At 28.8% G+C, this 14,165-nt stretch overlaps 1 protein-coding gene and 1 long non-coding RNA gene across 6 annotated transcripts in view; one reads left to right on the top strand and one right to left on the bottom strand.

Moving 5' to 3' along the window:
* Window positions 1–60: 60 nt before the first annotated feature.
* LOC107073916 (uncharacterized) overlaps window positions 61–14,165 on the bottom strand; it is a 44,598-nt gene continuing 30,493 nt past the window's right edge. For 4 of the 5 annotated variants that reach the window (XM_015334852.2, XM_089171363.1, XM_089171365.1 and 1 more), the window contains exons 4-8: window positions 8,229–8,411; window positions 6,126–6,279; window positions 5,249–5,799; window positions 4,574–4,841; window positions 61–4,465 (exon numbers count right to left, since the gene is read on the bottom strand). In XM_015334852.2, the coding sequence (XP_015190338.1) occupies window positions 4,349–4,465; window positions 4,574–4,841; window positions 5,249–5,799; window positions 6,126–6,279; window positions 8,229–8,411 (1,273 nt within the window). In that variant the 3' untranslated portion in view covers window positions 61–4,348. The remainder of the gene's footprint in view (window positions 4,466–4,573; window positions 4,842–5,248; window positions 5,800–6,125; window positions 6,280–8,228; window positions 8,412–14,165) is intronic. The other variant, XM_089171364.1, reaches the window with a different exon arrangement.
* On the top strand, window positions 8,431–13,579 carry LOC149032967 (uncharacterized). The gene is made up of 3 exons (XR_016176178.1): window positions 8,431–10,312; window positions 11,281–11,335; window positions 11,476–13,579. It is a non-coding gene; the product is annotated as an uncharacterized LOC149032967 (long non-coding RNA).

The raw sequence follows: 14,165 nt of genomic DNA, 5'->3' as shown, positions 1-14,165 counted from the left end.
ATCGTAAAGGAAAAACTTATTTATTTATTTATCGTTGTAAGGATGAAAAAAAGTCCGAGAGAAGTTTTCATAAATTTTATTTTTGCATTTTTTTCTTGTGTCTGTGTATGTGTGTAAGTGGTTTAGACGATTTATGTTGTAAAGTATTGGTCACCCTTTTCTCTTTTTTTTTTTTTCAATTATTTATAAGTCTTCTTTCCTTTTTTTACTTCTTTTAAAAAAAAAAAAAAAAAAAAAAAAATAAAAGAAAACACAGAAAGTTTTATTTCGATATTCGACGAAACATAATTTACGATTTTCGTTTATAATCGATAATTTTAATCAACGACATAATTTGTTTTCTTTTTTATGTAAAAAATAAAAGATAATAGTTTCAATATATGTATCTTCATATTGACTTATCGACGAACGCAATCCGAATGTCAATGTTAAATAATATGGTCAAAAGGAGTGAAAGTAGGAGAGAAAGAGAGAGAGAGAGAGAGAAAGAGAGAGAGAGAAAGAGTGTGTGATCAAAATGACGATGATGATGATAATTAAACAATGATCTAAAGAAACTTAGATATCTATCAATTAAACATATTTAAATAATATTAGTCGACGCTCGGAATGCGCGAATCGATCGCGTAATGTGTGGTTTTTTTTTTTTTTTTACATTAATACTCAATTCAAAAATCAATCAATTTGAATTAGTGAACTATACATATTAGAAGATTTATCTGATCTAATAAGTAAAATGGACCGTGTTTATATCGAGCACCCACCTAAAAAGTCTAAAAATATTTAGATTAAGGCAAGTATAGACGATATATATGTATATATATATATAATATTATTATAAATAAGAACGTGGAATCGGTAACTTGTTCGCTACGGAATGCAGCAGCTAACGCATATTCGGCTTTCGCGGATTCAAATTGTTTTTTTTTCTTCTTTCTTTCTATCTGAGCATCGAACAAATTTGTTGATTCTAGGACGTTTTTCAGGAGTTTCTTTTTTCCCTTTTTTTTTTTTTTTAACGATATTTAATTATTCAATTTCTATCGAATTTGGCACAAAAATACTTGGCTACCATTGTCAACTGCGGGCTTCCTAAAACTTTGATATTAGCTTGCTAGCTAAATTTTTCATAGACGTTGCCTACAAATGTTCTATTACATTTTTTAATTTAATTCTTTTCTTCTTTTTCCTTTTCTTTTTTTTCTCTTGATAAATTTACACATAAGTTCACATAGCGTAAATGAAATTGTTTACTCATACATTAATGGAAAAAAGAAAGACAAATAAACATATTTTATCTCATTGAGTTATTATAAACCGTTCGAATGTCATCAAATTTTGTATCGTTACTCAGTTCTTTCTCTTCAAAGTAATGATACATGTATCATATGTGTATCTTTGAACCCGCGATATACTTAAGAAACAACATACATGATAAACATACTGACAATCATATTCCGATACACGCATACACACACTCTTTTTTTTTCTTCCTTTCTCTCTCTCTCTTTCTCTCATTAGTCCCAATGCGTTAGCTTGCGTCTTTTGAAAAATCGAATCTTATTCGAACGCACCTGTTCTTCGTCTCTTCTCTATGGCACGTGTAATTATTTTGAAGCCTCGATTTACCTTGGAATTGTTCAAAGATTCGAATAGATCATAATTGAAAAGATCTATGCGAGCGAAGTTAACAATTGTGTTGCTCGTTTGATAAAAACGGGGAAAAATTAAAATACGTTCATTGCACATTTCCGTTGGGACCTCAACGACGTCGGTCAAACAAAAAAGGAAAGAAAATAAATAAAACAAGAAATTTACAAAAAGGTTCAAAAAATCTTTCATTTCTACGTCGTTCGGCCATGAATGTTATTTTTCACGTCTTGTTTAAACATTTGTAATAAATAAATAGATAATTTAAAACGGACGTTTGTCAAATTTTAACATTAAAAATGAAACAATAAAACGAAGATTTTATCCAAAATTTAACGAAATTTTAGCGATCACCATTATAACAATCATTAATCCTAAATTTGGAACGCCTGAATAATTATATGAAATAATCAACAAATAATTATGCATATACAAATACATACACGAAAATCAATATATAAAGGAATTTCATAATTTTTCGCCTATACATATATAATATATATATATATATATAAGATTTTATAAATATACATACGTAGCTAATAATATAATAATTATTATAACTGCACTTTTCTTTATTAGATCCCACGTTGTGCTCGAGGAAAATACGACCACGTTTTTTATTTATTTATTTCTCTCTTTCTTTTTTACCTCCCTTTCCTTTTTTTATTTTCTCAATTTTACGAAACATTTTTAACAATCATTTTTATTGATATTATCAATATTATTATCATTACAAATGTTCATTTCTTTCTTTTAATTAAAACCCGTAGGACGCAATTACGGGGATGATAAAAAAAAAAAAAAGGAACAGAAAAGGAACAAAAAGAAGAACCAAATTTTTAAGTTATGAAAACGCGGTCGTGCATTCAACGAGATGCGTCCTCGATCCTATTATCACAGTCAATCTCCTATCTTATCATCTTTATCATCATCATCATCATCATCATCGTCATCATCGTCATCATTTTCTTCTTTTTCTTTCTTCTTCTTTCTTCTTCTTCTTCTTCTTCTTCACCTTCTTTTCGTACTACATATTATTATCAATTTTGTTGAAAAATTATTTTCCATTGGAAATATAATTAATAACATAACACTATTATGTAACATCCCTTTCATATCCCAAACATTGAAAGCAAAAAAGAAACACAACGAATGCGATAGATCGAGTACATATTATTTTTCCTCGGTATGCAAAACATTATATATTTCGCGAACACTTTGTTTTATGTGTCTTTCAATTTTTCCATAAAAATAAAATATAACAAAAACATTAAAAATAAGTAAAACTTCCATAGATAATGATAATAATAATAATAATAATATAACGATAATATAATAGTAATAAAAATAAAAAATAAAATAATAATAATAATAATAATAATAATAATAGGAACATTCGTGTGCACGCGAATACGGCAACTACTACATAGTTACTTTCCTTTTATCATTATTATTTTCTCTTTTTTTTTTTTCATTTTTCTTTTTTTTTTTTAACAATATTCAAATTAGATTGGTTATGAAAAATCTTCATGAACCCGATTCATTATCGTTTCATTTTCCTTCTTAATTTTGTTTTCTCTTTTTCCTTTCCTTTAGAATATCAAAATAACTTTTAAGAGCTATTGTCGTGCGCTACATACGGATAATTCATAGAATTATGGCATTATTTTTGGCAAAAATGTGTTATAAATTCTATTACTGATGTTTGTCGAGCATATTTATCGATATCAGAAAATTAAGAAGAAAGTAAACAACGTTAATGCTCGACCAGTTGTTAAATTATATAAATTACGGACATAAGTAATCGCGAAATATGCAATTAATTCTACCTTTATGTATACATACTTGTTTGTTTTCTTTTTTATCAATATACATATATTATATGTGTATGTGTGTGTACATTTTTTTATGTATAAGTGCATGTACATCATTGTTCTATACATACATATGCATAGTGTATATATATATATATATATATATATATATATATATATATATATATATATATATATATTTTGTTTCTTCTTGTTCATGTGTTTATTTCGCACCAGGGAACCTTGGTTACGCGTGACTAGTTTCAAACAAAATTACTTTTTTCGTTCGCCGTTAAAAAGCAACCTTTACTTCCATACTCATATTTTCTTCGCCCATCTTTCAACTCGTCATTTTCATTTTCATTAAAAAAATCGTCTTTCTTTATCTTCATCCCTATTTTAATAACAATTTTTCTAAGTCATTTAATGAAACCATCTACGAGTAACGACGAACAATAGAAAACGCAAATGCGGAAAAAAAAAATAAAAGGCGTGATGGACTCTCGTGGTAATGATGGGGCTAAAAGGGGAGAAGAGGGTTTGATATTGTGGGAGAGAGCAAATATATATATATAGAAAGAGAGAAGATGATCATCATAAAAGCGTAAAATTCATTCTTCTTTTTCATGACTGATGTGAACTGCCTACACGAGTGTCACAATCCCCGCTTTCTTTTTTTTCTTTTTTCTTTTTCTTGTTGTTGGAAGTTCTAATCGTGATGGGGTGCTAAACGATAATATTTTATCATCATTAATGATGTGGTGATCGCCATAATTGTCTTGCATCAGATTAAGAGACACGTTTCATACGCTAGAAAGGCGACGTATACTCCTATTATTATTATTTGGTTTAATGATATTATTATTTATCCACCCCGGGGGCTAACTCGGCGCATCTTCAGGTTCTATGGGGCCACCGGAAACAGCTGCTGATCCTGTTTCACCAGCTTGACTCATTGCTACAAATTGTTGTGACAACGTTTGCAAACTTTGCCGGACCTAGAAAATGAAAACGTATCAAGTAAAAACACACTTTCATAGAGACAGAGACAGAGAGAAAGAAAAACGTAAGGAAAACTAATTATAAGTTGAATTGTTTAAATTTACCTTAGCTATCTGATCGAGATTTGAATTAAGATAATGCAAGAGTCGATCGTGTGTAAAGTGTTCCGGCGAGACAAGAGGATGATTCAGATATGCCGTATGCAATCTATCAATGCGGAACATCATCATGGCTGCCGAAATATACAAAGCTGCTAGGACCACAACCAATACAGCAATGACTGTACCAGGCTTCAATCCACCAACAAACAATGTGCCAAAGGAACGAGATTTGTCCGGTGAGATTGATATCGATGGTGTCACTGAATCCATTCTAAAATAAGAAAAAAGAAATTATACAACAATAAGGAATGTGGTACATTAGACGACACCAAAGAATCTAACAAATTTTCCAATATTCATGTCCTACTTTATCTTCTATAGAATAAGTTAAAAAAACTCTTCTCTCTAGGTGATAATATATAATAAATCATTTAAACTCTTTTCCCAGATTCTTTAAGATTATTATATTTCCTTTGGATCGTAAAATCATACAAGTCTGACTTAGTTTAGAAAAATATTCAAAGAAAAGAGTAATTTTTGATTCATCCTATACAATCCAATATCCGCGAGAAGTACTTACAATTAGTTTTGAAGTCAGTAAGTATAGTGTATGTTAATTTATTTGTATTTGTATATATGTAAAATAAGTGAGATAGACATGTAAAGAAGATTACCAACCTCGTACCAGGAACAGGAGTATGACTTGGTCTAGAAACAGTAGCTGATAAGCCATCGGTATCCGTACAAACGGTTGGTGGTCTTGAAGCAGTTTGATCGGTACCACTTTCTGACATACTCGAATCATCTTCTTCAGGATTAACTTCCGAATCGTCGACCAGCAACGCATCCGGTGGTAATAACTTAACCTCATCGGGAAGAGGTAAAACATCCGGTGAAGTTCTTGGTAATAATGCCTCGTCCCAAACCTGTTTCATCAGCTTGAAGGTCGAATCTCTCGAGAGTAAAGAACAGAATACGTGTCTCTCACCCTCCGTCGCTACCGCGACTGCATTTGGAATGATCTTAGCTGTTTTCTCTTTGCTAATCTTTAATACCGAGGCCGTCGGTATCAATAATTTTGTAACATAACCGAAAACGTTGCTGTAGAAAGCAAAGTAATTCGGTGTTATGTAAAGATGGCCTTGAAGTAGGATATCGCCCACCAGCGCACAACTGTAGTAGTTTAATACACGTTCATCTGCGGCTACCTGATGTTGAAATTTTGGAGACTAAATATTAGCTCTGACAAACTGTCCTTTTGCTTAGTCTAATTAAATTATAGTGATAATAATAATTCTTCATTTTTTAATTTATTTTTGGTGGCCGAACAAAACAATATAAGTTGGAATTATTTTGTTGCTTTTCAAAGAGATACTTCAAAATATTACATTTTGAAAGTGAAGATTGATGACATATGTTTATATACATTTACTTTCAATTAGCACTTCAATGCATTTGTTTGTTTTCTTTTTTTTTATCCTGTTTTTATTCAAATTTAGCTAGTATTCTTTTGCTCTGCCCAATTAGAGAATGATATATTTATTTTGTCAATTACCTGAGTAAAATGCCGATGAAACTTTTTCTGTCTAGCACTGCTGGTGGACGATGGCGAGGATCTAGATGAAGATCTACTGATCTTCGCTGGAGTTTGAACAGTTCCACCGGCTGCCATCGATGGAGTACTCCTGCTCAATGGCTTTGAAAGCTGACTGAAATGATAGAAAGAAACATTGTAAAAACAAACAAGAAAACCAATATAATTATGTTTCATTTAACTGATAGAATTCAGTATATTGTATATTTCGTTTTGATTCCCAAATAAAATAATCTTTTTCAAGGTTATTTTTACAGAGATACAAGAAAGACTTTACAATGGAAGTATACGTCGATAGCTTCGTAATCAAACATTATCGATCCAATCTTTATCTTGATGTCGTATATTTTAACAACGAAAATATGTAGAATTATGTAGGTATTTTACACAATAAATTATATTCAGGTCTCTATCATGATCTATACTTTGTAACACAATGGATATGTAAATATCACGGTATTTGCTAATGTAAATAAATTCATTTAATACAACGACGATAAGAATTTGAACATTTTCTAGTCAATCGATTCTATTGATTTTACAACCAGATATTTTAATTCAAAGTTGCAACGGATTATATTCTAAATATTAGATAGAAAATCTAATATTCCTTTTTGCAGAACTATTTTTGTATTATAGAAGCAGTGAGATGCGAAAGTCAACAAATTTTCTTTAAATGGAAATCGATACTTTAGGTTTAATAAAAGTAGTAAAGAATATCAAGACCAGACTTAATGAGCATATATAGCGTAACTTTCCATCGATATTTCATCGTGCTCAATTGAGACGTCTAAAATGACATACCCTGTATAGTGCACATAGATTCAAAATGCAATACTATAAAACAAGCACTCTCAATGATATACTCTTCAATTATTAATAAACTTTACACTCTTCGACCTTTTAATGTATATTAAACTTTTACGTATACTTATATATATATAAAATCAAAAAGATAGAATAAAATGAAAGTATAATTAACTCATTTAAATCATTGTTGGTAGTGCTCGACACTGAATTACTCCTCGAAGTTTTCGTTCTGATAGTAGCACCCCACACATCGTTGCTCCAAACGTCAAATCTAATTCCATGCATCTTGTTGTTTCGAATTTGATCGAAACGAAAGAGCAATTAGGACGATTGCTAAAACTCCTTTCCTTTTCTTCTTTTTTAATCGTATCACTACGTGATACGTTAAAGGAAAGAGTTCACAAGAAAATAAACACAAAAATAATACGCACAACAAACACGTGGGTATACAAATACACACATAATGTATTATAAAAGATTCTTCAAAATAAAACTTTCACTTGGACACGAGTCCCAATCCGCAACGTTCAAATCATCGTAAGTTAATAAAATGCTAATAACGCATGTTTCTGCGTTAGGTCTGCACACAATTTTCGATAAGACACGGTCACGATTAAAGTGAGATCTGCGAAGCTTATCGAGACAGTTGCAGGTGGAAGACCTAACTTTTATCTAACTAGATCAACGCTCGATTGATATCGTTATAAACGAAACGAACAAAAAATTTTCAACCACGTGACGTAGGACAGATATAGATTCTATTTCGTAACAACGATAAAAGAAATTGTTTTGGAAAAAAAAAAAAAAATTAGCGAGAAGGGATGACGAAGATTTCTATTTAAAAACTAACGGAAGTAAGATCTATCGATCTCTATCGATCCCTGTCAATACTATTATTCTTGTCGACAAACAGAAAGTAAAAGTTATCTAGACAATCTATGTTACTTTTCTTATCATAAATCGGGGTTTTAGAGGGATAAATAGGAAAACACTGATAACTATTACATTTTCTTTATATATATATTGCCGGATGAGAATGATTTATATGTATGATCGTAAAGATCACTTATTTTTTTACCTATCAACTTCCGACAGCTGTATAAATAAAAACAACTACGCTTTTATAAGAACACACAGGTGTCTCTTTATCGCATTATCATTTTCCAGATCTTTATCGATCGCGATCGATAATCATTTTGAAGTACGATGAATTCGATGAGTTTTCTTAGAAAATGTTTCAACGTTTTATCTTACCTGTCGTTACATCTCAATGCTGCATGACTTGGACTTCTTGGTGGTTGAGAAATTTGAGTATTAGCAACAACAGTAAGCTGGGAAGCACCACCGATTGATTGTTGACTCGTTTGCGGTACTCCAGGCGTTGTTGTTTGTAATGGTGTACTTGGTGCCGAACGTGCTCCTATGGACCCCGCAGACCTAATCATACAAATTTAATCAATTATATTATTTATCGACCGATTTAGTGTTAATTAGAAAATCGTTTAAAAAAAATATCAATAAACCTTTTTAGCAATGTAAATAAATAACGAGAGATAACGTTCATGATAGATTGGAAAATTTCATTTAACACTAGATTTACTGACTAAGACAATTTGACTCATTTCAAATTTTTTTGCTACATGTATATGAAACTTAAATATTATTTTTTCAAAATATATGTTGGCTTTTAGTTACGTAATGTAATATATTTAAATATTCATTCCTATTTTCTAATCAATCCTTCATTTAAATAATCTTTGTAAACATTAATAAATAATGAATAAAACATCCGTAAATCTAGTGTTAAAAAGAAAAAAAATAAGCACTATTAATATTTTACCTAGCTCTCGTTATTGTACCAGAAGATAGGCAAAGATCGATCAAAGCACGAGTTTCGAACTCCATCATGTCGTTTTATTTCACAATTAGTCAAATTTGTATTGATATAAATATGATATTTATGTAAAAAAGAAAAAAAGGGGAAAAAAAAACGAAAAAGATTCGAATTCTCGTATTAAAATTACTCGTCTCAACGATGATTGTCAAATTCCAACAATCAACGCGAGAACAAATTAATTTATTTAAATATTACATCAGGAGAATCAAATTTCTCAATGAATATTAAAATATTGAAAAATTAATAGTAGCCACGTTGGTATCGGCACTTTTTGAAGATCATTCTTTTAGATGAACGAACTCTTGCACCCAAAGTTTTAAATGCCAAACGTGCGATAAATATAAAACTCATTTTTGAATGATTAGAAATTGAAATATGCGACAGAAAATAATTTTGATAATTTAAAAGAGACGAGTTGTTTCAGCTCACACTCAGCCTTCCTCGGACCAGCCGGGATATAAGACTGACCGACTTGATTTCGACATACGTAGTTTCAACATATATCATAAGTAAAGAGGAAAAAAGTAGAAAAGAAAAACTACAACCCTACTTTAGCTCTGACCTTTCGATCTTTTCAATCATTAATTCACGCACTTTCTTTAACTGTCGTTCCAAGTTCTCAAGGTATTGTAAGTCCTCAGGATATTTTGTGAAAATGTGTTGGAAAGAAAAGCTATTCTTTTTCATCATTTTTCACCCTATTATTTTTATTCTACAATATGAGTAGTGACAATCAATTAATAGTTGTTACTTTCATGGGTAAAAGAAAATACCAAAAAAAAAAAAAAAACAAAACGAAACTAAAGTGAAATGAAATTAGAGTTGCGAAATCGATTAAGTCGATCAAAAAAGGTGATCGATTGAAATTTAGTATCTATGATCACTGAACACACCCTATGTGATAATGATTCAATATCTGCGTATACATATATATATATATATATATATATATATATATATATTTATATATATTTACTTATATTTATGATTATCTTATACCACGTGGCGGTCACGGGCATTTCTAGGAAATCAATTGCCTTTTTTTTCTATTCTTTCTACTTCATTAAAAGTCTACTTTTTCTTCCCCCTTTCTCTACTTCCGTTTCTTATTTTCTGTGTCACTTTTTCTTTCTTCGTCCCTGTCCATAACATTTCGTTTACATTATTAAAATACGCCAGGTGTTCTTCTTCCTAGACTTTCTCTCGAAGGACATTATTGAATGACGTAATACTCTATATATGATAAATATAGACAAATTTGATCAATTTTTATGCAATACAGGATATATTATATGTATATATATGTATAAAAGATTATATCTATACGTTAAACGTTTTATGTAAAATAACTCACATGACACGAGTTGTTCAGTCTGTGTTCGTGAAACGTTGAAGACACAATATGTTGTTTAAATAACATCTTCTATTCTTTTTATTAAAAGTAATCACTCTTTCTCTTTCTCTTTTATATACAATTAAGTATTGCTGATAAACAATTAAATATACGATCATTACTATTTCGATGAAATATTTGTGATTAGTGACAAAGCACGAAGTAACTTGAAACTGTTTACGCCCACATTTTTATAATAAAATATAAAAACGATCTGTGTCATACACATATGAAAAATCCAGAGCAGTTTTTTACTCGATAAAACTGACAACTAAATGAAAAATGAATATTTTTGTGATAACCGTAATGTATTATAATTTCCGTGACTGATTATTGACTGATTATGGATGAGGGATTAAAGTTTTATAATGTTAATAAAAAAAAAAAAAAAAAAATAGTTAAAAAATTAATTTCTCAAAGGTGTAAGTAATGTTTTAAATTATTTTAGAATACTCTTGACTCAACCTTCATAACTAAATATTTCTTTCATTTTAAGAATGAAATGTAAATATAAAAAAAAAGAAAATAGCATAAGAAATTTTCGAATTCTCGGCAGTATATATACAAAATACTTTATGTGTATGGAGAATGCAAGCTATGACAATAAAAAATAAACAAATCTATTATAAAAACTGTACTGGAATATCTTTAGAATTCAATTTACATTTCTACGTTTAAACGTTAACAAATATTTTCAAATGCAATTCTCTTTCTTTCTTTCTCTCTCTCTCTCTCTCTCTCTCTCTCTCTCAAATGCAAAATAAATATCTATTTGATTTTTTTTTATTTCGAATTAGATTTCTATATTTTCAAATATTTTATAAAACAAATTATCGAAACGTTTTTATTCGATAATATGTTTATAAATCAAATACAGGTAGGTTTTGGAAATTATCGTCGTTTTATTACGTCAAACTGTACTGACCTTAACGCAGATGATTTAATTCTTGCTTTTTTTTTTTTACAAGAAAAAAGTTACATTTAATTTCTTTCAATAATAATAACAACCTTTACAGAGAATGAATGCATTGACGCAAAGGATGGATGACAGATTATCGAAGAAATAAATAGGTGTAAATATATACTAAAATTCTATATGTATATATTGTTTTTTTTTTTTTTTTTTTTTTTTTTTAATTCACACCTATAATATTTTTTCTCTAATTCAATATTCTTTTTCACTATAACCATCTTTTTTTCTTGTATTTTAGTTTGCCATTAGGAACTGGACGAGATTCGATTCATCGATGATCAATTTTTTGTTTGGAAGATGAAAAATCAATCGAGATTTTTAAGAAAAATATTGCTCTTTTTATAATCAAGGAATTGTTCAATGTTAAGTATTAAATAATATCTTTTCATAAATAATTGATATATTTTTATTTAGGTAATACCGATGAACTATTATATTGATTTGTCATCGTGCCAACACGTTACAATGATAAATAAAGTTTGATTTATCGTTTTAAATGAATTAATCTATTATTATTATTATTATTATTATTATTATTATTATTATTATTATTATTATTTCTTTATTTAAAAAGAAAAGAAAATAAGTGTCGTCAAGAAAATGAATCGAGAATTTGAAAATGATCGAGACGGTCGAGAAAATGTTTAAACTCAGTACGAAGCATGGGTAATACGTGGTTGGCTAAGCGTATGCATTATTTTTAGAATTCACGCTTCGTGTCTAACGCATGCACGTGGATAAAACGTTTGTACAACGTTATGGAGAAGAAAAAGAAGAAGAAGAAGAAGAAGAAAAGGGATGGAAGAAGAGAAAACATAAAAATACGAACGAATTAGCCATATTTATGCATACGTTGATTATAAAGATAAGAAAGAAGAACGAATACAAATCCAAATCTTATTCAGATTTCTTCACCATACAAAAAATTACCATACGAGTATGGTAAGAATTATTTATCATGATTCAATGTGGGATATAGAATTGAATTAACAACTATTCGTCACCTTATAACGCGTTGTTCAAATAAATTTATTCCGATATTGATCGATCGGTCGACCTTTTAAGAAGGCACAAAAAAAAAAGAAGAATAAAAAACAGATAAAAAAAAACATCGACTACTATTACATTATGCACTCAGTCTCTAATCTCAATGTAATATCTATCTGTTCCGTCGCCAAATGCAGCTTGTATACATCAACCGAGTTGATTATGAAGTAGGTAGTTCGTCAATGATGATGTTCTCTTTTGTAATCATACATATTTTGTTCGTATTGAATGTCGAGTGTGACTCTCACAATCATTGAACGAGTTACATTGTAGTGTCATATCTTTATCAAATATTTTCAACACACACATACACACACACTTTTGTAGTTTTACAATCTGGATAATAGAATTAGCCTATTTTTTGGGGGACAATTCTTTACAAGCGTAAATATTTATCTGGAACAAGGAGAATTTTCCAAGTAACGCGTGCTTGCATTCGACTTTCGTAAACGTCTCGATAGTTCGACTTTAAATTTAAACTTGCTCTTTTTCTCTCTCTCTCTCTCTCTCTCTCTTTCTCTCTTTTATCATTGGAGAACAGTGTATTGTTCCATAAACTTTTGCTTTTCCTACACTATTACTTTTTCTTGTTCTTTTGTTATATTATAACAAATATCTTTATATTTGTACGTTGAATAAATCGAAAAATTCGCGATGCATGTGTTTCGATATATCAAAATACAGTTGACCTAATTTCATCGTTCTTCTTTTTCTTCTTCTTCTTTTTCTCATTGGATAATTATTTTTTAATCATCGAGAGGACACGATTGACTCTAATTATTTAGATTATACAGACCGGTATTTCTCGTTTTACAATTATACTTCCTTCTTCCTAAAGGATAAAAAAAGAAAAGAAAGAAATAACTCGTAAACATTATTAGTATTCGGTCAATGATCCGATCCAATTCTATTCGATTCGATCTTATTTGGTCTTTCTTTCTAGAGAGAAATTTTGCCTTTCAAATATTAACGCGTGTTCTACTAAAATAGACGGCGTATACAATTACATGGTAACATATTTTAGCATGCTAAATTTTGAACTCGAATCAAATAATCATTGTAATTGGGAGGATTCATTGTCTTTCGTTCATTTCCTTATCAATTGTACATATTTTAAGTAATCCTCAATAATAGCTAATTTCAATACATTAATGATTTATTTGTCTTTTTTGTCTTGTCTTTCGATATACCGTTCTTATTTTTAACTCATTGGGTACATTTGACGAGTGAGACTCGTCATCTGCTTACTTAGGCGAAGTTACGGTGGTACGAGTCTAATTCGTCATCTGAATTTAAGAAGCTTATATAAATATATAAATATTTCTATTTTGTTCCATTTATATATTTTTATTACCAATATAAATATATAATATATGGAATTATTCGATATATTATTTATATGGAATAATAATATATATATAGAATAATATTATTATTATTTTTATTTATTATTATATTAATTTATAATATAATATTATAATTATAAATTTATAATATATTAAATTTTGTATTTGGTACCTAAATATTATATAAAGTATTTTATATAATACTTAGTATTAAATAGTATAATTTATTAATTAAATAATTTTTGTAGTAAATAAAATTAGTATTAAATAAATATTTAGCAATAAAATATTATATAGTATTTAGGTACCTAAATATATATATAAATTTTTGTACCTAAATAGTATAATAAAAAAATTTATAATATTATATTATTATATTATATTATATTATAATAATTATTATTATAATTAAATATTAATATAATATTATTATAATAATATATATGGAATATATGAATATATTCTAAATAAAATCTATAACTTTTACATATTAATCTATATAGAAACAAATTAAATTCGTTATATATGCATAAAA

This window comes from Polistes dominula, unplaced genomic scaffold (assembly GCF_049000335.1).
Source record: "Polistes dominula isolate Pdom_NZ unplaced genomic scaffold, Pdom_raw_medaka contig_31, whole genome shotgun sequence".
NCBI lineage: Eukaryota > Metazoa > Arthropoda > Insecta > Hymenoptera > Vespidae > Polistes > Polistes dominula.
Note: the sequence above shows the minus strand (reverse complement) of the source record. Positions and strands in the feature narration are given on the sequence as shown.